At 39.8% G+C, this 23,531-nt stretch overlaps 1 protein-coding gene across 1 annotated transcript in view; it reads left to right on the forward strand.

The window, feature by feature from the left end:
* Positions 1-851: 851 nt before the first annotated feature.
* Positions 852-23,531, forward strand: part of LOC120543346 (serine/threonine-protein kinase pim-1-like) — a 28,052-nt gene continuing 5,372 nt past the window's right edge. Inside the window, exons 1-4 of the mRNA XM_039776380.1 lie at positions 852-864; positions 17,701-17,786; positions 19,101-19,191; positions 19,349-19,449. Of these exons, the coding sequence (XP_039632314.1) occupies positions 852-864; positions 17,701-17,786; positions 19,101-19,191; positions 19,349-19,449 (291 nt within the window). The remainder of the gene's footprint in view (positions 865-17,700; positions 17,787-19,100; positions 19,192-19,348; positions 19,450-23,531) is intronic.

A 23,531-nucleotide genomic window follows, 5' to 3' on the forward strand; every position in this document is an offset into this window, starting at 1 on the left:
TCTGCTACAAATGAATTATACAGAGGGTTTTTTGGTACCTATCATAATCAAGTTTTATATACATTCTAATAATGTCAATTATAAGTGAATTGAAAAAAGAAAATAACTTTTTTTTCACTGATTTCGTTTCTTTTAAACATTCCAATTATGTGACAGCCTGTCACAATTTTTTTTTTTTTTTTTTTTGAAAAGTCCAGGCTGCCTGTTTGGAATTGATGGATGGATGGATGGATGGATGTGGTTCAGTTCCTGGCCCAGCCTGGTGTTTAGGTTGAGATAAGATGTTTTCTCAGTTTTTAGGGGGTTTCTTTGTGCATTTTTCTGCAAAATACAGATGTTAGGCTAATGGCAGACTTAGCTTACCTTTGAATGAGTGAGTGTTGGTAATGCTGATGACACAAACACTGACGGTTAATTGCAGAGGATATCAAACTTGATAACAGCAATTGCTGATCTTGTTGCCTGAGAAAGTCAAATTACACGATTAAAAATTGCAGGACATGACAAGTTATGCAATTCCATGAAGACTTTCTGGCAGAGTTTCACATTTACAAAGTTCTGCAAGTTTGGTCCTTTTTTCTGACATAGAGTTGGTGTTGTACAAATGCAGCCCTGGTATGGCAACTTCAGCCGCAATTTAAACCCTTTTTTATTTATTTATTTATTTTTTCTTTCCATTCTGTTGAGGCACATATGAGAGAAAAACCAAATTTCCCAGAATTGTTTAAACAAAACTATACAATTTTCAGCAATTCCCATTTTGTTATCATCACTCTCCTTGACATGCAGTACACTTGTCTCAGAAATTTTGCCAGTCCTGTAAACAATTCCTGTACTCCTCTTTTATGACCATGGCTATACCCGGTGAGTTTTATCCTGGAGTTCTTCCATTGTAGCAAATCTTTTTCCCTTCAGTCTCAATTTTAAATTCAGTAGTCACAAAAAGCAAAACATGGTAGATGGGGAGGGTGCAAAAATACTTGGTCATCCTTGCCTCTTGAAATTCTAGCTTGTCACCCATCTTTTTGTAGAATCAATGGCAGAAATAGGCACTCGATCAACTCTGCATGAGAGAATTCCTGGTGTGCTTGACCAGCACTACTTTATATCCATTTAATGTAATCAGTATTCATGATATCATTACCACTACCTCAGTGTTCCAATATTTAAATATCAGGATTGGGTAAAACATTTGTATAGCTAATTACAAAAAGTCAAAGTGTTTTAGATAAACAATATGAACTTGCAACTTTGTACACTCAAACTAAGTTCAGTATCACAACAAGTGCTAAGAATTAGTTGGCAAAAGAGAGAGGTTACAAATTGAAAAGTGGATCAGATGCACTTGAACTTATTCACTACTTCTTAAAAGTTCTGGCAGAGTTTCATTTGTGTCTATTGCCGCACGTGTGTCTGTTAATCACTTTATCGGCTCAACTCGCGTATGCAGTGGGCTGTACTGGGCTGGTAACATCACTTCAAGAGAGACCCACCTAATCAATTAGCTAACAGAAGGCAGCTTCAGTCAGGGGATGCACTCTCAGTTCACTGGAGGAAGCAGCGAAGTAGAGAATGAAAACCAAACTGAGTGCCATTATGAGCAATGCTGCACATCCAGTCTCTGACATGCTACCACTGAGGACTTCCAGCCAAACATTTATTCAGCAGAAGTGGGTCAAGAAACAAGACTGGGGCTCCTTCACACCAACGGTAATACTCCTATATATTTTTAGACTGTGACTGCTCTCGTGTCTTTAGTCAGGTTAGATGTTTTCTTTCTTTTTAGTAAATCAAGTGTGCAACTGTTTGTTATATATACAGTATGTACGTGTGTATGTATGTATTAGGCTTCTGTTAATTATCAATCTATCTGTCTAATTACACATATCCTTCATATTCACTTAACATTATCTATTTAAATATGCATACTCACAAGAGTCTAAACCAAACAGTGCACACACACTGCACTCTTAAAAATATTGCTTTTTTAACGGGCTATGTGTGGTTTCTTGTAGAACTATTGCTCCATAAAGCACGATTTCATTCTGGGATGGGTTCTCTGCATATGAAGTTGGTTCTTTGTCCTTTGAAAAACTTTCTAATATGTGGGAAAATGCAACAAAATCATTCATGTATGGTAGGCTACCTAGTAGGTAACTAACAGATTAAGAAAACCTGAACTTAGTCTTTGTTATTATAAAAATTATAATTTAAAAATTATGACCCACTGGTATTTCATAAATTTGTTACCATTTATTCATAGCTATTTACTGTATGGAGCCTGTTATGGATCTAACTTAATAAATGCTTCTTTCTGGAACATAGATGGGTTCCCCTGTGACATCTGAAGTTATCACTCTAGCACCTTTATTTTTAAGAGTGCATAATGAATCTTATTAGTCCCACAATTAAACACAAGTCACTGAATACTAAAACGCATACAATTCATCCTGAGTGTAATTAAATAAAATAAACTCGATTCTGAAAAATCGATCGGTTCCTGCCTTGTGCCAAGCACCTGCGACCATGAATTGGACACAATTGTAATGGAATGAGAAAAAAAATTGCACTGACTTTGTGAAATTCGTCTGTAAAATATAAACTGTATAGAACGCAAAATTCTGAGCGTTGCATTTGTTTATTTCAGGCTAACACTGAACGTGTTTTGTGTTACTATGAGTGCCAACGCACGTGCCGAGTTTCTGTTACAAATTTTTAAGTCACGTTCTTTCGGACAATTTTGGGTACCCAGAGGTCGCTCCAAAAACACTAATTTATACAGTATTCTTCCCAGCATCCGTACCTTACACGAAATACACAATACAGTTACAATGTAGCGTTCCACCGTTAAGTGCCCTGATCTGGAACGCATGTGAAATTCACATGTACAGTTCTATTGTACTCACGCGCAGAACGCCCGTGACTTAAATATTCTCATTAAGAGTCATAAACATGATCGAAAGCGTTAATTGTTGTTCTTTTTTTTCGTTTTAGTTACATTTACACCTTCCTTGCTCCATGCACATTTATCTTCCTGCTCCTATTCTACGGTTACTGCATCTTTCCCTCTGAATCTGACAGCTCCTTTTTGCACACGTACCGAAATATTCCGCAAGCCTTACTATGACGTCATTTCCGCTATGTATATTATATAAGGTTTAGCTCCACAATGTTTTATAGCAGTATTATGAAAAGCCACAGAGGTATCAGTGATGAAATGCCGCAATGGAAAGGCGATCGAGCGCCGGCAAGGAACGGAGCGGTAGCCCAAGTACGCATTAACAATTTGGGCTCATTCATTTAGCCTTTTTCTTAAGACTTGCTTTGTTTTTCTTTATGCTATTCATGTGCTACCAAACTCATATGCAAAGCCATGACGTCACAAGAGAAAGCTGTAACAAAATCATTCTAAAGTTAAGTACAGCAAAGTAGAAAAAACATTTCATGTTTTGTTCAACAGCAAGCTGGACCACAGAGCCCATGAAGTTCACGGCTGTGTTGCCAGAAAGCCTTTTGGGTTTAAGTCGCCTTTGCTCAATTATTCCAATATACAACACTCTTTTTAATAAACCCCATAAAAAAGCTGACGTGCAAGATTAACAGAAGTTCAAGGAGAAATAAATTCTTCGCAATGCGTCTCCATTTCCACACTTGGAAATTTTTAAACGATTACCAATGCGTCGGCACTGTAGGAACATGTATTATGGAAGAAAATTTCGGATAGTACTGTGAAGTGTGACAAAAAAAAATAAACGAAACCATCATTAAATGGCAGGATAAAAATTACATTCGTCACTGCATATGTTTTGTTGCTGTCTGAAATGACAGTTCTCATTTTGGAGCGTATTTAAAGCTGCGTACGTGTCACTGAAATGGATTAACGAAATAAAGAAAAACATACATATTTCGTGACCACTGCCGTTGCGGAAAATTCGTGCCTCCACACCGTATTAGCATTGAGAAGCCCCTCCCTTGATTAACATTGGAATCCTAATGCGACTGATCCAAGTCTGATAAAAGCACACGTTTATCATGAACGTGCCCCACGTACGGAACGCGTATAAAAGCATTTTGTCAGCCAGATGGTGGTTGCTGGTCTACTTCACATCGCTGCAGCAGTGCAGAAGGTCTGTGAATTTGTAAGCCCGTTGGTTTGTGCGCATTTACCAGTGCCGGTGCTCTGTGCCTATAGAAATAAAGGGCCCAAAAGACAGAGGAGAGCGCGGCGGGGCAGGTTTGGATGCAAAACAGCTGTTGCGAGGGCAATGGAAATAGTTTCTGACAAGTTTTGTCTATTTTTTTGCTAATGACACATCTCTAAAAACTTCAGATCTATGTCACGTATGAGTGAAAAAATTTGAATGGAGCTGCAGTATTTTAATGGCGCCGTTTTGGTTTCACCATACGTCACCGCAGTTGTAGACCCCAGTTACAGACCCGGAAGTGACGTCTCCGTCATTTCAGGACTGACTTTGTAAAATTACTTTTGGAAGGTTTCGGTAGGTCTCGGCAAAGCCCGGAAAGTAACGTCAGGTGAAGGACCCGTTCAGAAATGAAGCGATAAAAATGAGAAGGGATAAACAGTACTTTAAACCAAATAATACGCATCATTGTGAGGTTCAGAGGGTTTCTGCCATCAAGTCGTGTCATACATCAAACTAAACAATACGGATCGTTTCTGTCAAATACACCATTAACATTTACGTTGTGTTCGGGTCTGTGGGAACCATTTAACATGTCGACAAAATTAAAATCATCAAGATCTGTGTTAATTGATAACAGTTTTTCGTTTACATTCATGAAACGCAATATACAATATAATCACAGTGTTTGCACCACGTTAGAGTTAAGTAAAACGTTAATAATAAAAGTGATTACGTTTTTTAAAATGTACTATACATATGTGCAATATTGTTCTAAATCTATTTAGAATAAACATTTAAGCCAATCTAATATTTTTAAACATGTATGATAAAAAAACGGCAATACATATTCTACACTGAAGTATGCTGTATATTACTTGCCTTATATAGAGCTGTTATAGTTTTTGTCACTTATTATTATAAACGATGGGCCATAAAAAAAAATACTAATAAGAACACAATTTATTTATATAGTACCCTATATGCCTAACATACAGAAAGAACAACAGGACCTATATAACATTGGCTACAAATAATATCTTCACTAAATAAAGATAAATACGGGATATACAAAACATTCAAATAGAATAAAAGACAGTAATTCTGACTAAAATACAACATAAAATAATACAAAAAATATTGAACAAATAGCATGAACTGCGATAAAAATGCAAACCCTGAGTATCTGGACAGATAAAGGGGGTAAACTGAAAGAAGGGGCAGAATGTCCGGTCTGTTTAATGTCTTCCTAAACAAATGAATGGAGTCAGCTGATCTTATTAATTTCAGGAGGTCATTCCACAGTCAGGGCGCTATACAGCTGAAGGCCCTGCTGTCACCCACAGAGTGCAGGTTAGTGTGGGGCACAGAATGAGACGACCTTAGTGGGCAAGTCAAGAACAGAATTTGATATTCAATCCTGTAAGACACAGGGAGCCGTGAAGGTGCAGCAGGATGGCTGGGATGTGCTCTCCACTGAACAGAACAAATGTTTTTCGAATAGCAGATTAAATTACACCCAGTAGATGTCTGCTCAGTTTGTTGCAATTCAGGGGTATTAATGTATGAAATATTTGGAGACGCCAATGTTATTATTTACTTATTTGTGTTCATATAGCACATTTTGTTATTTCTTCCTGGGTCTGGGACTGTCCGGTTACTTTGTGCATCATTATTAATAGGCTCATGGTCATCTACAAGATGAAGAGGTGGTCAACAAGGTCAAGAAGAAGCAACATTTTCTGTTGGGCTCACCACAGTATGACGCTCACTTGCCTGAGGTACAGTTAAGGCGGTCTCTCGGGTGCATGGCGCCCCTTGGCAGTGTTGGGTGCAGGCACCCACAGTTAATAAATCACACTGAAAGGATAGCCCCCCTTGTAGATCGACTCACTCACAATTTTATGTGAAGTCAATCTAGTTGTCACCCCTTCGAAAATATGGCCACTTGCACTAGTAACTAAAATCAACGAGCGGGCCCCATCATAGAGCGACACTTGTGACCGTAATGTAATAGGAGAAGCACGTGGCTGCATGGGAACTCGACAAGTTGGGGGCGGATCGGGGTAGTGATCATAGGCATATACTGTATAGATAGACGGCGCATTCAATGTGTTGCCCAGTCGACCCGATACGTCAGCGTATCCGCCATATTGCGAGTGGCAAAAGTGCCATTTAAACTAATACAGGTAGACGTGGAAACCGGGTGTTCTGATGAAAAACAATAACGCTTTAAAAAGTATCGTTTACATACAACAGATTTTGGCGAATCATTTAAATGCAATTATTTATATCCATTTATACACTAATAATGGCAATTATTAAATAATAATTATTATTATTAAATAATTCCTTCCATATAAGTAACATTTCTTGGGATGCCTTCTTCCAGCTCCGAAACATTTCTAGTCTTCGTCCTGTTCTTATGCAACACAGTACTGAAGTATTGGTTAATGCCCCAGTCACTTCACATATAGATTACTGTAATGCTATTTTATCTGGCATCCCACAAAAATGTGTCCATCACTTACAACTTCTTCAAAATTCTGCTGCCAGGATAATAACCTGCTGTTCTAAATCCACTGGACATATTACACCTGTGCTCTCTCAACTTCACTGGCTCCCTGTTCACTACAGAATACAACACAAATTAATGCTCTTAACATTTAAAGCTCTCCACAGTCTCACTCCCCCCTAAGATCTCCTCCAGACTTGCACTCGTCTCGCTCACTCAGATCCTGTAATTTGAGAATACTAAGTCTGGCATTATGATGCAGCCTTAGTTTGTGGAAGACAGACACAACTAAAGACATGAGCATGAAATGATGGTTGTCAATTTCAAACTGTATTTCCTCCATGTGCTTCTTGAGAAAAAACACGTCATCTGAACCAATCCCAGCCCGAACAAAATGTTTGTTCAAAGTTACACTGACAGCGTGCCCTCATGTCGACTGTCGGATAACACGCTCAGCTACTTTGACCACCTTGACTGTACCCTCAGAAGGAATCATCAAACCTCCTTTGTTTTTTTTTAATGTGAGCAAGTGGTAGCTTTGATCATATGATGCCGGTACTGCATCTGTTACCAAACTAGCACGGCACACATCACAGGACAGCTTTCTCAAAATCCCAGCTAAGGGCTATCTCCCACTGCTTCCTGAGGTGGATTTCTTTGGGAAACCTTCAAAGTTTGAGAAATTTTAACAGCTAACCACAATCTACATAGTTAGTGACTAAATATGTTTCGCCAAAACGTCGTTTGGAGCCTCACATGAGCACATAAATGCATAGCTTTTGCTAGCTTAGCCTGGTGTAGCTAAAGTTAAGATTATAAAATGGAATTTTCTAATGGCCAAATATAACCAAAACAATTGTTCAGCCTTACCTATGAAATGTAATCCCCCGGGATCTGGTTTGGAGCGTACAGCGGTTTGTACAATCCCAAGGCGCACATTATATTCATTACTTCACTCCACAGCAGTGCCACTCGCAATATGGCGGCGACGTTGACGTACGATGCTGCTCGTCATGCGGCATCTAGTAATTCTGTCTATGGTAGGGATGCGGGCGAGGGTGAGGAGGCCCTCGGATGGTTTTTAGCTGCTCCCCCTCATAGATATTGTACACCTAGGCTGGTGCCTGCTCTGTCTAGAGCAGACCATGGGTACAGTAATTTCCAGTTCTTCTATGATGATTTAAGCATTTAATATTATCTTATGAATAGTTTTTTTCTCTTTCCAAAAATTAAATATGTACCAGCTATTCTACTTGTCTAAGATGCGTTGAAATTTAAGTAATCAATGTAGACCTCAGTGTTAATGTTCGTAGAGCACCATCTATTGGAATATATTATGTAATGCATATAGGAATAAAATGCATTCAATTTTTCATTCCAACAGAAGGTGCATCACAAACATTTGAAGAATAAAATGCATTACTTCAAATTTTGTGATGTGCCATCTTTTGGCATGACAACTGCAATGCAAATGTCTCTGTTATATGTCATTTAATATGGGATTCAAGAAAAGCAATGTTAATAATGTATGTGAATAACAAATGCAATGTGTTTTATTACCACAAATGTTTATGATGCATCATCTATTAAAATAACAGACATAGCATCTTGGCTGACACAGACATTTATCCTTTTATTAGTTTGGATTTTTGTGGCTTTGTGGAGGTCTGGAGGCCTTCTCACCTTGCATCAACTACGCCACTGTTCATGACACGTCTAGTTATTTATACGCACATTTCATATTGTTATTATTTATGGTCACATTTCACAGTGCCTGAATTAGATACACATAAGTGCTGGTAACCTATAAGTGAGAGTTTTGAGCTCTGTGACTCAGTACCATTTGATCAAAAAACGTTTTCAGGGGTCGCAATAAAATACAGATTTATAGTTGAGCGTGGAGCTGGAGGTGGGCACGTTCAATGACATTCAACATTTTATTATTGAATTGTGTACGACCCCTGATCCCTTCTAATCCCTTCTAATGTAATGTAATACTGCCTCTCGCATAAAGAATATGTGCCTGCAGTTACGCGCTGTTGTCATTAGATGGCAGCAAACAAAAATATGGTGACGAGCAACTTTTCCGTGGCTTATGAACACTTCGTCATTAAAAACTTCAGTGTGTCCGAATCGTCCTGTCATTTGATTTATTCTGTTGTGGAGATGGTAAAAATGAAATTGCAGTCGTCATCAAGGTTGAGGGTAAAAGAGAACTGAAAAATTCCGTTTTACTGCAATCCTAGCTTAAAAAGAGAGAATTATTTTAATTTTCTTATTTTTATTTATTTTTAAAGCGAATGGGAATGTATGCATTTACCGTCAGGTAGCTGATCTAGTAAATGGAGCTCACTATAATGTTTGATTTTGTTAAGTAGGTGACATTTGGCCCTCCTGCATAGTAAATGGTGCTACAGAGTGTTTGCCCCAAAAGATAGTCAAGTCAAATCAAATTCCATTTGTAGAGCACATATAAAAACAACAGAAGTCGACCAAAGTGCAGTACAGCTTTCCTAAATACACCAAATACATACAGTATGTACAGTATGTATGTACAGTAAATAAAATTAAGTCAAAAAGATTAGAATGATCAGAAGAATTAAAGGAAAATTAAATCAACACTGGGCAAATGAACAACGGGCATCCAATTAAGAGGATAAAACAACAAAGCTCCAATAGAAATCCACCCTCCAAACACAAATCGATTTTTAATTGGGGTTATAATGGTGAGCTGTTGGAGCAGATCATCTTGTGAGGGCCAATCCATTCCAGAGCCACTGTTGTGAGGGCACCGTCGCTCTCCGCTTCAAATGATTTTATGGAACAGATAGTAATAACTGGTCACCAGATGAATAAGATCACCAAGTTGAGATGGTGCCAACCTGTCTATATCTTATAATGCAGCCTGTACTTCTTGGGGCGCCAATGGCAAGGAGCCAACATGTTAGATTAATTGGAGGCCAGACTGAGATTGATGGCAAGCACCGGAGTGGGGGGGACTGCAGTAGTCTAAGCAGGGCAAGCGAATGTCTGAACAGGCTTTTACAAATCATTAAAAGAAAGTAAAGGCTGTAAGCACAGCAATTATTTGCTTACCAAATTTACTGTGAAATTGGAGTCAAAGGTGATGCCAAGGCTTCTGATGTGCAGGATTAATGGACCCTGGCCGCTGCTGATACCATTGAGAGAAGACAAAGGGACATAAAGAGTGACCTCTCTTTTTATTTCATTTAGCTGGAGAAATACCAACTAAAATGTAATATCCTCAAGGAAGTTAAAAAGAGCAGTTAGGGGGTCCAATGGAAGACAGATTTGTGTGTCTGTCATGTGTGATAACATGCACAAAGAGAAAAGAACTGACCCCACAACCGGCCTCTGTGGAACCTCGCGGGGGGCTCTGTGTCTGGGTTTTTTGTAGCCCTAGGCAGTAGATGTACAGTTAGGTCCATAAATATTTGGACAGAGACAACTTTTTTCTAATTTTGGTTCTGTACATCACCACAATGAATTTTAAATGAAACAACTCAGATGCAGTTGAAGTGCAGACTTTCAGCTTTAATTCAGTGGGTTGAACATAAAGATTGCATGAAAATGTGAGGCAACTAAAGTATTTTTTAACACAATCCCTTCATTTCAGGGACTCAAAAGTAATTGGACAAATTAAATAACTGGAAATAAAATGTTCATTTCTAATACTTGATTGAAAACCCTTTGCTGGCAATGCCAGCCTGAAGTCTTGAACTCATGGACATCACCAGATGCTGGGTTTCCTCCTTTTTAATGCTCTCCAGTCCTTTACTGCAGCGGCTTTACTTTCAGTTGCTGTTTGTTTGTGGGCCTTTCTGTCTGAAGTTTAGTCTTCAACAAGTGAAATGCCTGCTCAATTGGGTTAAGATCAGGTGACTGACTTGGCCATTCAAGAATTTTCCACTTCTTTGCTTTAATAAACTCCTGGGTTGCTTTGGCTGTATGTTTTGGGTCATTGTCCATCTGTATCATGAAACGCCGCCCAATCAATTTGACTGCATTTAGCTGGATTTGAGCAGACAGTATGTCTCTGAACACCTCAGAATTCATTCGGCTGCTTCTGTCCTGTGTCACATCATCAATAAACACTAGTGTCCCAGTGCCACTGGCAGCCATGCACGCCCAAGCCATCACACTGCCTGCCTCCACCGTGTTTTACAGATGATGTGCTATGCTTTGGATAATGAGCTGTTCCACGCCTTCTCCATACTTTTTTCTTGCCATCATTCTGGTAGAGGTTGATCTTGGTTTCATCTGTCCAAAGAATGTTTTTCCAGAACTGTGCTGGCTTTTTAGATGTTCTTTAGCAAAGTCCAATCTAGCCTTTCTATTCTTGAGGCTTATGAGTGGCTTGCACCTTGCAGTGCACCCTCTGTATTTACTTTCATGCAGTCTTCTTTATGGTAGACTTGGATATCGATCGCCACCAAGCCCTGGAGAGTGTTGTTCACTTGGTCGGCTGTTGTGAAGGGGGTTTCTCTTCACCATGGAAATGATTCTGACATCATCCACCACTGTTGTCTTCCGTGGACGCCCAGGTCTTTTGCGTTGCTGAGTTCACCAGTGCTTGCTTTCTTTCTCAGGATGTACCAAACTGTAGATTTTGCCACTCGTAATATTGTAGCAATTTCTCGGATGGGTTTTTCTGTTTTCGCAGCTTAAGGATGGCTTCTTTCACCTGCATGGAGAGCTCCTTTGACCGCATGTTGTCTGTTCACAGCAAAATCTTCCACATGCAAGCACCACACCTCAAATCAACTCCAGGCCTTTTATCTGCTTAATTGATAATGACATAACGACGGACTTGAACACACCTGCCCATGAAATAGCCTTTGAGTCAATTGTCCAATTACTTTTGAGCCCCTGAAATGAAGGGATTGTGTTAAAAAATACTTTAGTTGCCTCACATTTTTATGTAATCGTTTTGTTCAACCCACTGAATTAAAGCTGAAAGTCTGCACTTCAACTGCATCTGAGTTGTTTCATTTAAAATTCATTGTGGTAATGGACAGAACCAAAATTACAAAAAAGTTGTCTCTGTCCAAATATTTATGGACCTAACTGTATTTTGGGGCCCCTCATAACTCTTCTAGATCTGGGATGGAGCAGTTGCTTAGCTTGCTTATGCCAACAAAGTGCCCTTTTTGAAGATAACAGGGGGATGACAAATTACCAAAATTGACAATAAAAGTCTTTTCACTAAAGCAGTCTATAAACCACTTAATGGCAGTGCCCAGAATGCCAACCCACTCCTTACAATAACCAATAAGAATGGTATAATGGACCATGTTGAGGGAGCAGCATAAAGATCCAGTTATTACTTTAAGTTACATTTTCCAACAAGATCACAGGAACGCAGATGAAAACTTGTTAAGGGAAGATTGCACACAAACGATTTTCTTCATGCTGATAACCATAGATGCATGGAATAAATGACAAAGTCATTTTGGTTGACAAGTACTTTGGGCACCTTCAAAACTTTATATTATTTTGGAGAATACGATTGGTGAGCCTTGTTGGGTAGAATGGCGTTTTCTTGTCTAATTAAGACTGCCCACACCCCAGAATCAGAAGCTGGTGACAAATCATTTGTCTCTCTCTGGAGGGCAGATTTGGTGTTACAAAACATTCTGAGCCCAGGCAAAAATTTGTCAAAGGAGTCAATGTGATATAAAAAATGACTGCCACAGAGACAGAACAACGTTTTTAGGATTTTGGAAGAGAGCGACTATGGCTGGGACACAAATAGACAGTAAAGCACACACATTGTCACAGTTCAGAGTGGCAAGTCAAGCTGACCTGCACATCTTTGGGAGGTGGGATGAACACAACAGAGACACAGGGAGAATGTGTAAACCCCACAGAGATGATGACCCCACCTGATGTGGATTTGTCCCATAAGTTAACGTTTCACCCAAACTGCATTTTCTATAGCACCTTCTGCATTAAGCGCCATCACTATAAAACAAAAAAAGGGAGCCAAACGAGAGAGAGAGAGAGAGACCCCTTTAGAATGTCGCCTTCAAGGGTTTAAAAAGCAAGCTGTTTTATATTTTTAAAACTTGTTGTAAAATTTCAGACCAAATGGCACATTCAATTTACCTGTCATACGCAGTTGAAAATATTGCCTTTTGCCTGCAGCTCCATTCAAGTGCGTGAAATGCATTCTTTTCTCTAGAAGGGCCTGATTGAGCACATTTTTCCAGGTACTTGAGTTCCTGCTTATTTGCATAAGCTACCTGCTTGAGTAAGGCCACATCAATGGAGCATAGTGGCTCTCGCAGGAATCACCTTCTCACACCAACCAGAATTACAGTATGCAGGGCCATCTTAACATGTGGGCACAACAGGCACTGGCCGGGGGCCTCTGGAGCATAGGGGGCCCATGATGTTTCTGATAAGCTATTAAAATAGGGGCCCCAGCACACTGCTTTGTCTGGGGGCCTATGATGGTGAGACGGCCCTGAGTATACATAAGTTATTTTATACAGTAAGTTTGTTGACTGGGGGGGGTTCTGCAGATCATGGTTCATTTAAACCAGCAACAAGTCTGGCCAGCTTCTCACTTTCACATGCACACACAAACATACACATGTACATATATATATATATATATATATATATATATATATATATATATATATATATATATACAGTACAGGCCAAAAGTTTGGGCACACCTCCTCATTCAATGTGTTTTCTTTATTTTCATGACCATTTACAGCACTCCATCACTCTCCTTCTTGGTCAAATAGCCCTTACACGGCCTGGAGGTGTGTTTGGGGTCATTGTCCTGTTGAAAAATAAATGATCGTCCAACTAACCTGACTTCTGCACAACACAACTGCTGGTCCTAACCCCACTGATAAAGCAAGAAATTCCACTAATTAACCCTGATAAGGCACACCTGTGAAGTGAAAACCATTTCAGGTGACTACCTGTTGAAGCTCATCGAGAGAATGCCAAGAGTGTGCAAAGCAGTAATCAGAGCAAAGGGTGGCTATTTTGAAGAAACTAGAATATAAAACATGTTTTCAGTTATTTCACCTTTTTTTGTTAAGTACATAACTCCACACGTGTTCATTCATAGTTTTGATGCCTTCAGTAAGAATCTACCAATGTAAATGGTCATGAAAATAAAGAAAACACATTGAATGAGGAGGTGTGTCCAAACTTTTGGCCTGTACTGTATATATATGTATATACTGCTCAAAAGAATTAAAGGAACACTTTTAATCAGAGTATAGCATAAAGTCAATGAAACTTATGGGATATTAATCTGGTCAGTTAAGTAGCAGAGGGGTTGTTAATCAGTTTCAGCTGCTGTGGTGTTAATGAAATTAACAACAGATGCACTAGAGGGGCAACAATGAGATGACCCCAAAACAGGAATGGTTTAACAGGTGGAGGCCACTGACATTTTTCCCTGCTCATCTTTTCTGACTGTTTCTTCACTAGTTTTGCATTTGGCTACAGTCAGTGTCACTACTGGTAGCATGAGGCGATACCTGGACCCTACAGAGGTTGCACAGGTAGTCCAACTTCTCCAGGATGGCACATCAATACGTGTCATTGCCAGAAGGTTTGCTGTGTCTCCCTGCACAGTCTCAAGGGCACGGAGGAGATTCTAGAAGACAAGCAGTTACTCTAGGAGAGCTGGAGAGGGCCATAGAAGGTCCATAACCCATCAGCAGGACCAGTATCTGCTCCTTTGGGCAAGGAGGAACAGGGTGAGCACTGCCAGAGCCCTACAAAATGACCTCCAGCAGGCCACTGGTGTGAATGTCTCTGACCAAACAACCAGAAAGACTTCAAGAGGGTGACCCAAGGGCCCCATGTCCTCTAATGGGCCCTGAGCTCACTGCCCAGAGCATGCAGCTCGATTGGCATTCGCCATAGAATACCAGAATTGGCAGATGCACCACTGGTGCCCTGTGCTTTTTACAGATGAGAGCAGGTTCACCCTGAGCACGTGACAGAAGTGAAAGGGTCTGGAGAAGCCATGGAGAACATTATGCTGCCTGTAACATCATTCAGCATGAGCAGTTTGGTGGTGGGTTAATGATTGTCTGGGGAGGCATATCCATGGAGGGTCACACAGACCGCTACAGGCTTGACAAAGGCACCTTGGCTGCCATTAGGTATCAGGATGAAATCCTTGGACCCATTGTCAGACCCTATGCTGGTACAGTGGCTCCTGGTGCGTGACAATTCCTGGCCTCATGTGGTGAGAGTATGCAGGCAGTTCCTGGAGGATGAAGGAATTGATACCATTGACTGGCCACCACAATTTCCTGACCTAAATCCAATAGAACACCTCTGGGACATTATGTTTTGGTCCATCCAATGCCACCAGGTTGAACCTCAGACTGTCCAGGAGCTCAGTGATGCCCTGGTCCAGATCTGGGAGGAGATCCCCCACAACACCATCTGTCATCTCATTAGAAGCATGCACCGATGTTTTCAGGCATGTATACAAGAACATAGGGGCCATAAAAGTGCTGTGTACAATTTTGAGTTGCTGCAATTACATTTTGGTAAAATGGACTAGCCTGCCACATAATTTTTTCACTCTGATTTTTGGGGTGTCTTTGAATTCAGGGCTCTGTAGGTTGATCATTTTCATTTCCATCAAACAATGTGGCATCCTTTCATTCCTAACACATTACCCAGTCTATATCAGTATAGATATCCAGGAGGATTTCTTTTTCCCATTGAGATCTGATGTGTTTTCAAAGTGTTCCTTTAATTTTTTTAAGCAGTTTATATATATATATATATATATATATATATATATATATATATATAAAACACAGCCAACCCAGACCTGTACTAACGGAATACTCCATGAGTATTCTACTATATACAAAGTATTTGAAACTTGTCTGCCTCTCCACTGAAGTCAGTAGCTACAGTACTTGAAAAGATGTTTTCTTGAATATAACATTAAATTAAACCCGTCTGTCAATGTCACACACACACACAAATATATATTGTGTATAAATACAGTATATATATATATATATATGTATATATATATATATATATATAAAATCTTAGGTCGAGACATGATCATCTTGGAGAAACACTTTGAAGTCCCAGGAGACTACTTACAAACAATTTCTCGAGAGACACTTTAACCGTCCCACGAGATAAGGAAGTGAGACAAAAGGACAGCTGCTGTATAGGCTTTTAAATGATCGATGCGCAGCACGACATGCAGAACACGCAGCTTGGTACCAGCAGCTGATCTGTCCGCATCTCCTTAGTGTGCGTTCAGCCCCCCCCTTCACAACGCGAGCAGCAGAGACGCAAAATGGCGAGAGTGAAGTACGCCCCCAGGTGGGGGGGTTGGGGGTGGGTGAGTAAAGCAAGTAGGGGGCAAAGTATTATATGTGTGACCTGTAGGAAGGATTCAGGACCCCAAACCCTACACACAATTCCACAGCCATAAATAATCATTTCTTTGCCAAAAATACCTGAAACAGGTTTCTGAAACATATGCACCAGCAAAATTTACTTGTTCTCTCTCTCTTCTTTTCTTCCTCCACACGTCCCAGGCAAACTTTATTCTCCTTCCAACTGGCTCCAAATCACCTGGGTGAGGCAGAGTAGCTTCTTTTATTGAAGACCCAGGAATACTTCAAGTGAAAGGGCATGGCCTGTATGAAGCACTTCTTCTGGGTCACTGTGAAGCCCACAAGTTAGGGATCACAGATCCCTGCAGCAGTCCCCAGCGACACCCAAAGAACCCACCTAGGTGCCCCATTGGACTACAATTCCCAGCATGCCCTGGGGATTGCTGCAGTACTGTTTATCCCAGGGCTGCTGCCAGCCGGCATGTCAGGGAAGTAAACTGCCTGAAGAGGCGTCCTCCTCCTTGACCCTCTGCTACATTGGCCTCCAGGCTGGGTGAGGGTCTTCGGTCCATCCTTGCTGGGACATCAGAATATTCATTCTGTGCCAACCTCCTGCCAAAGGTAGGGAGCAGCCTACCTTTCTTCTTGACCATTCAGTACCCTGGCCAGTGCACTGATATTTCCCAAAGTACCTTTTGAACAATATTCACGTGTTTTACATGTTTTGAGCATACCAATGGATAACTGACCTGGGTAATGTGAATTTTTTATTTCTTTCCTATGGAGGTTGTTCACATCATTTGCTTTTGTTCAGCATTGGTCACCATTGGCTTGTATTATGTCATATGTTTTTATATCTCTGTTTTGCATTAAAAAATGAGATAAAAATATTTCTGTATCATCACTACAAAGTACATGGGGTAAGTAACATAAAAAATATTTTTGGGTGGAGTATTCCTTTAAAAATGTTTAGGTCAATGTGTTCATAAATGTTAATGCAAGATGAATGAGGTGTATGTGAAACACACATAACTATTGTAATTAGAAAGTTCATTTCAATTAGTAAACCAAAAATGCACACTCGCCAGGAATGCATTTCACACCATAACATATAAATGTTATACCAAATTACAAATGCTGCTGTTTTTATTCCCGCTTGCAGCACTTAAATAAGGATTGGAGTCGGAGTTGGTGTGAAGTGGACGGATGAGCGTTTACTCAGTGCTGACATTTTGCTTTGGTGTGAATTAGGGGTGAGTGGTTAGTGTAGTTATCTGCCAACTGGTGAAGTAAGACTGGTTTGCAGGACACAAGTTAAGTGTTCAAAAATCCTTTCATCCAAAACAGAGGAGGCAGGTCAATTATATTGTGGAGGTGAAGTCCCCTTTTGATGCCCCCCAGTCTCTCCTAAGGTATCTCTGCTATATGCCTAACTCTACAGAGTGTAATTTCTGGCTGAAGGTCTGTGTCTCTTTATGTGGGGGCAGGAAAGGCTTACAAAGTGTGGGATATTGAAAGTTCAGAGAAGAGCCAGTATGTGTAAAAGTGCGCCTTTTGAGTTTTAGTACCAATGAATGCAATCAGCATAGTCACTTCTTTATGGAATTGTCATTAGAAGTGCAGCCTTAATGAAATGAGTGGTCTTTTTCCCTTTTAGACCTGAGCTGTAAAACTGACGTTGATGGCGGACAGCAATGTCGAGGTCCGTTTGGTTCAGGTGGGATGATGGGAGAGCAACTTCTGGTAAGCTGGACTGTTGTGCAGATCAGGCCTGATTTCAAAAGCCATAGTGGCCATAATGTGCAGACATGCTCCCCACATTGATATCTTTGTTCACATTCATACTACGAAGACTTTTCAGAACACTGACACACACTTGCATAAATAGCAGCTTGAGGGAAAGAAAAGTAGTTGGATTTAGAAATAATGGTCTAGTTCAGGGTTGAGCAATGTCGGTCCTGGAGGGCCACAGTGGCTACAGGTTTTCATTTCAACCCAACCAATCCTTTCCAATCTCAGACCTTATTTAATTTTTTGGCTTGTTAGTCTGCAATGTAAGGTTCTTATATCGTAGATTTTTTCCTTTCCAAGGATATCATCAAAATGATTTGAAGCCTGTCACATTTTCTATTAAGTGTTTTAATAAATCAAACAGTGCATGATGAACACAGAGATATAAATCGAAATAAGCTAGACGGTGATCTGCTGACTGCTTTGTCATTTACATCTTATTGCTAATAAGGAGCCACAGTGAATGCAGCTGTTTACGACTGACATAAGAAATTGAGGGTGGCAAATGAGACCACTAAAATGAAGCATCAAAATGTCACTTAAGCAATATGTGCTTCATCAGCAGCAATTGAATGCTCATTTAGAAACTGGGTTGGAACAAAAAACTGCAGCCACTGTGGCTCTCCAGGGCCGACAATGCCTACCCCTGGTCTAGTTTACCCAAAAAGAATCATGAAAGATTAGCAAAGCCAAATGCACACATTGTTAGGTGTTCATGCCAACTTATCTCAATCAATGGCCACTAGAAGACTGCCTTTAAATGGTGATAACAGTACATAATCACGATTGTGATGACTCCGAGATGTTCATTCTGCCATTCTGTCACATCAAATGCTCCAACAGTACTTCTACAGTATCACTCATGCCAAACAATGAAAGAGCCTGATAAACAATGAATTTTTGGTTTTCTTTTGCTTGTGTTGGGTCTAGGGATGTGAGATTGGAATAAAGCTGGTGAGAATCGTTACAAGTTGGCTTTCACACCCATACAGAAGCATTACGGCAGTCCACAGGAAGACTGGTGGATCAGATGCAGCTATTTCCTTGTCAGATCATACTTAGCAACACAGGTCCTAACACTTGTGTGAAATCTTCATTAGTCTAATGTCACAAAGTCCTTATTCGTAAATTGAGAAAGCTGGCCAGATGTTGTTTTTCAGTGGGAACTTCACACAGCTTGACTCCTTATATGTTGGAATGGTTATTCTGCTTGGTGTTTATCTTTTGTATTTTTCAAGTAATGCACATAGAATCGGTTTTCTACAGACAGAGGTTGAAACGGACTCTTGCAAAGGCTCTCAGAAGAAAGACCAGCAGAGCTCTGAAGATGGAAGTGTGGACAGTGATGCGAGTTCAGGTACTGGAGTCTTTAGTGATGCACCATTTTTTTCCTGTTGTTCCCAGTTTTCTAAGATAAGATATCTCATTTGTCACTGAATACCACCAGTTATGAAAAGAGCTGTTAACTTTATACAGTGCTATCAAATCTCACATCACCATTGCATTTTTTTTAGACTACGATGCCCTCTCAGAAAACTATTTTGTTGGCCAAGTTCTGGGTACTGGTGGATTTGGAGAAGTGCGAGCTGGGCGAAGGAAGTCTGACCACCTACCTGTATGAGAATCTTTTTAAAATTTACAGCCAAAAATACTTGCATTTTTTATTGTCACTTTTAAAAATCCAGTATGGAAGTATAACGCAGAACTTTGATAATAGTATTTGTCCCCTTTCTGTTTTCCTCCATTATTGGAAATTTTTGACTTCAGTGTTTTTGTGTCTTCAACCAAAACCTAATATTAAGTAAAAGCCAGCTAACATTTCTTTTATTTAAACCGGTGTCATACTGTATGTTAAACGCAGTTATACATCTGTACCTGTAACTAAACTATCTATCTATCTATCTATCTATCTATCTATCTATCTATCTGTTTTCCAGCGTATATTTATCTTAAATATGTATCTATATCTGTCACATATACAAAGCACAAAATGTGCTTTTGAATTAATTTTAAATTCCATTAAAAGAAGTTCCCAAGAAACAACCATATTTCCATGTTACTGTATAATATAAATTTGCTTATTCTATTTAGCTGTTAATTATAAACGAGATTTTTCAGGTAAAGGAGTGAGACATTTTAAGATTGTTCAACTCACTGATCATGGTGATGTGTTGCATGTTATATGGACAGAATTTTTCTTTACTCTGTCCATGTGACATTACTGACCCTCATATAGTGCATTTCATATCTATCTATCTATCTATCTATCTATCTATCTATCTATCTATCTATCTATCTATCTATCTATCTATCTATTATATAATGCCTTTGATATCTATCTATCTATCTATCTATCTATCTATCTATCTATCTATCTATCTATCTATCTATCTATCTATTATGTAGTGCCTTTCATATCTATCTATCTATCTATCTATCTATCTATCTATCTATCTAAAATTCATGATCAGTCACATGGCTGTTGAGGAATCTTAGCCTCCCTTGCAGAACTGCTTTAATTCAGAAGCTCTGGTAGGTTTTCAAGCATGAATTGTTGGCTTCATGTCCTATCACAGCATTGTTAGTGAGTTTAGGTCTGGAAATTGACCAATTTTGTAATTAGATGCCAGGCCTAGCAGATAATGAGACTTGGTATTTAATTATGCGGCTGTTTAGTAATTTTATTCTTCTAAAACAAAAAAGTGTATATTTTCTGTTTTCTGATAACTTTATAAAAATGTTTTGCAGTCCTTCCTTTCTCTTTCATTCATTTCAAAAAATTGTATTACAAAATGCACTTCAAAAGAGGTCGTCCACCTTAAGCTAAGTATGACCGGGCCTGGTCATTACATGGATGGGAAACCATGTAGGAAAAATTGGGGTTCCTGCTGGAAGAGATGTTGGTGAGGCCAGCAGGGGGTGCTTACCCTGTGGTCTGAATGTGGATCCTAATGCCCCATTGAAGTAAGATGAACACTGTGCTGTACAAGTGGTGCCGTCCTTCGGGTGCTGCCCCGACTCTCTGTGGTCATAAAAGATCCCTGGGCATCCTTCATAAAGAGTATGGTGAACCCCGATGTCCAGACTAAATTGCCTTCCATGGCCTAGTCATTCTGACCCTCTAATCATCGTCTGTCTTTAATTGTCTCTCTCTCTCTCTTACCCCACTTCACCATCTAATGGCTAATGTGTGGTTTGCATACTGGCACAAAATGGCTGCTGTCCTATCATCCAGGTGGATGCTACACATCAGTGGTAGTTGAAGAAACTCCCCACTCATTATGGAAAGTGCTTTGAGTAGTGAGAAAAACATTATACAAAGTTAAAGAATTATTATTATTATTATTATTATTATTATTATTATCAGCATGGATGCTTCACGATGCACATATACAGGTTTAAATGGAAGCACATTAGCTGGAGAGCTGCTTGATCCTTTGTCATTTACACCTCATTATTAATTGATGGCTCGTTAAGAAATCAAGCAACAATTATAATTGAAAAAATACTGCTTTATTAGTAAATGAACACAATTCTACTTAAGAAACCGGTTAAAGTGGAAATAGTCAGCTACATTTCTGGCTCCTACTCTGTGGAGCTCAAGTTCTTAGTCCTTCATTAATGTTCCACCCCACTTGAATCTCCAACTCTGCTCTCTCCGCCGCTGTTACCCTGGTTATTTTCAAACTGACTATCCTGTCCCAGTCCTGCCGTTTTGTTTTATCAGCTCTTGTTGTCAAACTGCCCCTGTGTATGTCATGGTCATCCTATGTAAGCTCTTCCTTGTGCTTAATTTCTCTCCAACTTCTCACATCTGTAATGTACCTTCAGTTTTCCTTATTTTGAACTCTACTCTCGTGTGATCTTTAAGAACGTGGCTGGTGATGTGTGTGTGTATTGTCAATGGTGCTGCTCCTCATCCTTTGATGAACATCCATGACGAAGCCCATGTGAAGAAAAGTCTTTTTTTATGGGGTCTTGGTTCAGACTTAAAGTTCTGAAATGTTTAGGTTAATTCTACTAAAACCCTCCTTTATTTTTTTATTTATTTATTTATTTACTTTTGTGCTATTTAGCACTCTTCCAGAACTGACAACTGACTGAGAACTGACTGCAACTGTCCCTTTATTTAACACACAGGTGCCCAGCTCTGATCCTGGTGGTCCGCAGTGGCCGCAGGTTTTCATTCTTACCATTTTCTTAATAAGTGAACAGCTTTTGCTGCATAAGCAATTGCTACATAAGACTTGGTCCCTTCAAATCAGAGGTGAGCAATGTCAGTCAGCAATGGAGGACCTCAGTGGCTGCAGGTTTTTGTTCCCACCCGATTGCCTCATGCGAGTCATTTATTGCAGTTGGAGCACTTATTGCTCAAGTAACATTTTTTTGCTTTATTTGAATTTTCTCACTTGTTGAGGTTTTGAACCCTTAATTGTTTGTTTTAGTTTTAAACAGCTGCATTCACTGTTTTTAATGCCTCCTTATTGGAAATAAGATGAAAATGACAAAGAAACCAACAGTTCTACATCTAACTTCTCTCCGTTTACACCTGTGTGTATTCATTGTGCATTACTTGGTTTAATAAAATACTTAGAAGGAAACTAAAAAAGAAAAAAGGTGAAGAACTAAAAATTACCGATCCGTTATGGGCTTCAAATCATTTAGATGAAATCATTAGAAACAAAAGACAAATCAGCAATTTAAGTATGGCCTGACATTGCAGAGTTAAAACACTAACAAGCCAGAATATTAAATAAGACCTGCTACTGGCAAGACTTGTTTTCAAATTGAACAGTTGTGTTGGAAGGAAAACCTGCACCCACCGTGGCGCCCCCAGGTCTGATGATTATCACCCTTGGTGTAGCAGCATATCTTTTGGCAGTTTGTTTAGCAATAAAAAGGTGTTGATTATTTTTATATTTTAATTCCACTACCATTATTAAATTAATTAGTGATTTTAATATTCTTCTTTCGGCTGCTCCCATTAGGGGTCGCCACAGCGGATCATTTTTTTCCATATCTTTCTGTCCTCGTCATCTTGTTCTGTTACACCCATCACCTGCATGTCCTCTCTCACCACATACATAAACCTTCTCTTAGGCCTTCCTCTGTTCCTCTTGCCTGGCAGCTCTATCGTTAACATCCTTCTCCCAATACACCCAGCATCTCTCCTCTGCTGCAGAGGCTCTGCACATGTCCAAACCAACACAATCTCACCTCTCTCACTTTGTCTCCCAACCGTCCAACTTGAGCTGAGCCTCTAATGTCTTCATTTCTAATTCTGTCCATCCTCGTCACACCCAATGCAAATCTTAGCATCTTTAACTCTGCCACCTCCAGCTCTGTCTCCTGCTTTCTGGTCAGTGCCACCGTCTCCAACCCATATAACATAGCTGGTCTCACTACCATCCTGTAGACCTTCCCTTTCACTCTTGCTGATATCCGTCTGTCACAAATCACTCCTGACACTCTTCTCCACCCACTCCACCCTGCCTGCACTCTCTTTTTCACCTCTCTTCAACAAACCCATTACTCTGTACTGTTGATCCCAAGTATTTAAACTCATCCACCTTCGCCAACTCAACTCCCTGCATCCTCACCATTCCACTGACCTCCCTCTCATTGACACACATGTATTCTGTCTTGTTCCTACTGACCTTCATTCCTCTCATCTCTAGAGCATATCTCCACCTCTCC

This window comes from Polypterus senegalus, chromosome 13 (genome assembly GCF_016835505.1).
Source record: "Polypterus senegalus isolate Bchr_013 chromosome 13, ASM1683550v1, whole genome shotgun sequence".
NCBI classification, from domain to species: domain Eukaryota; kingdom Metazoa; phylum Chordata; class Cladistia; order Polypteriformes; family Polypteridae; genus Polypterus; species Polypterus senegalus.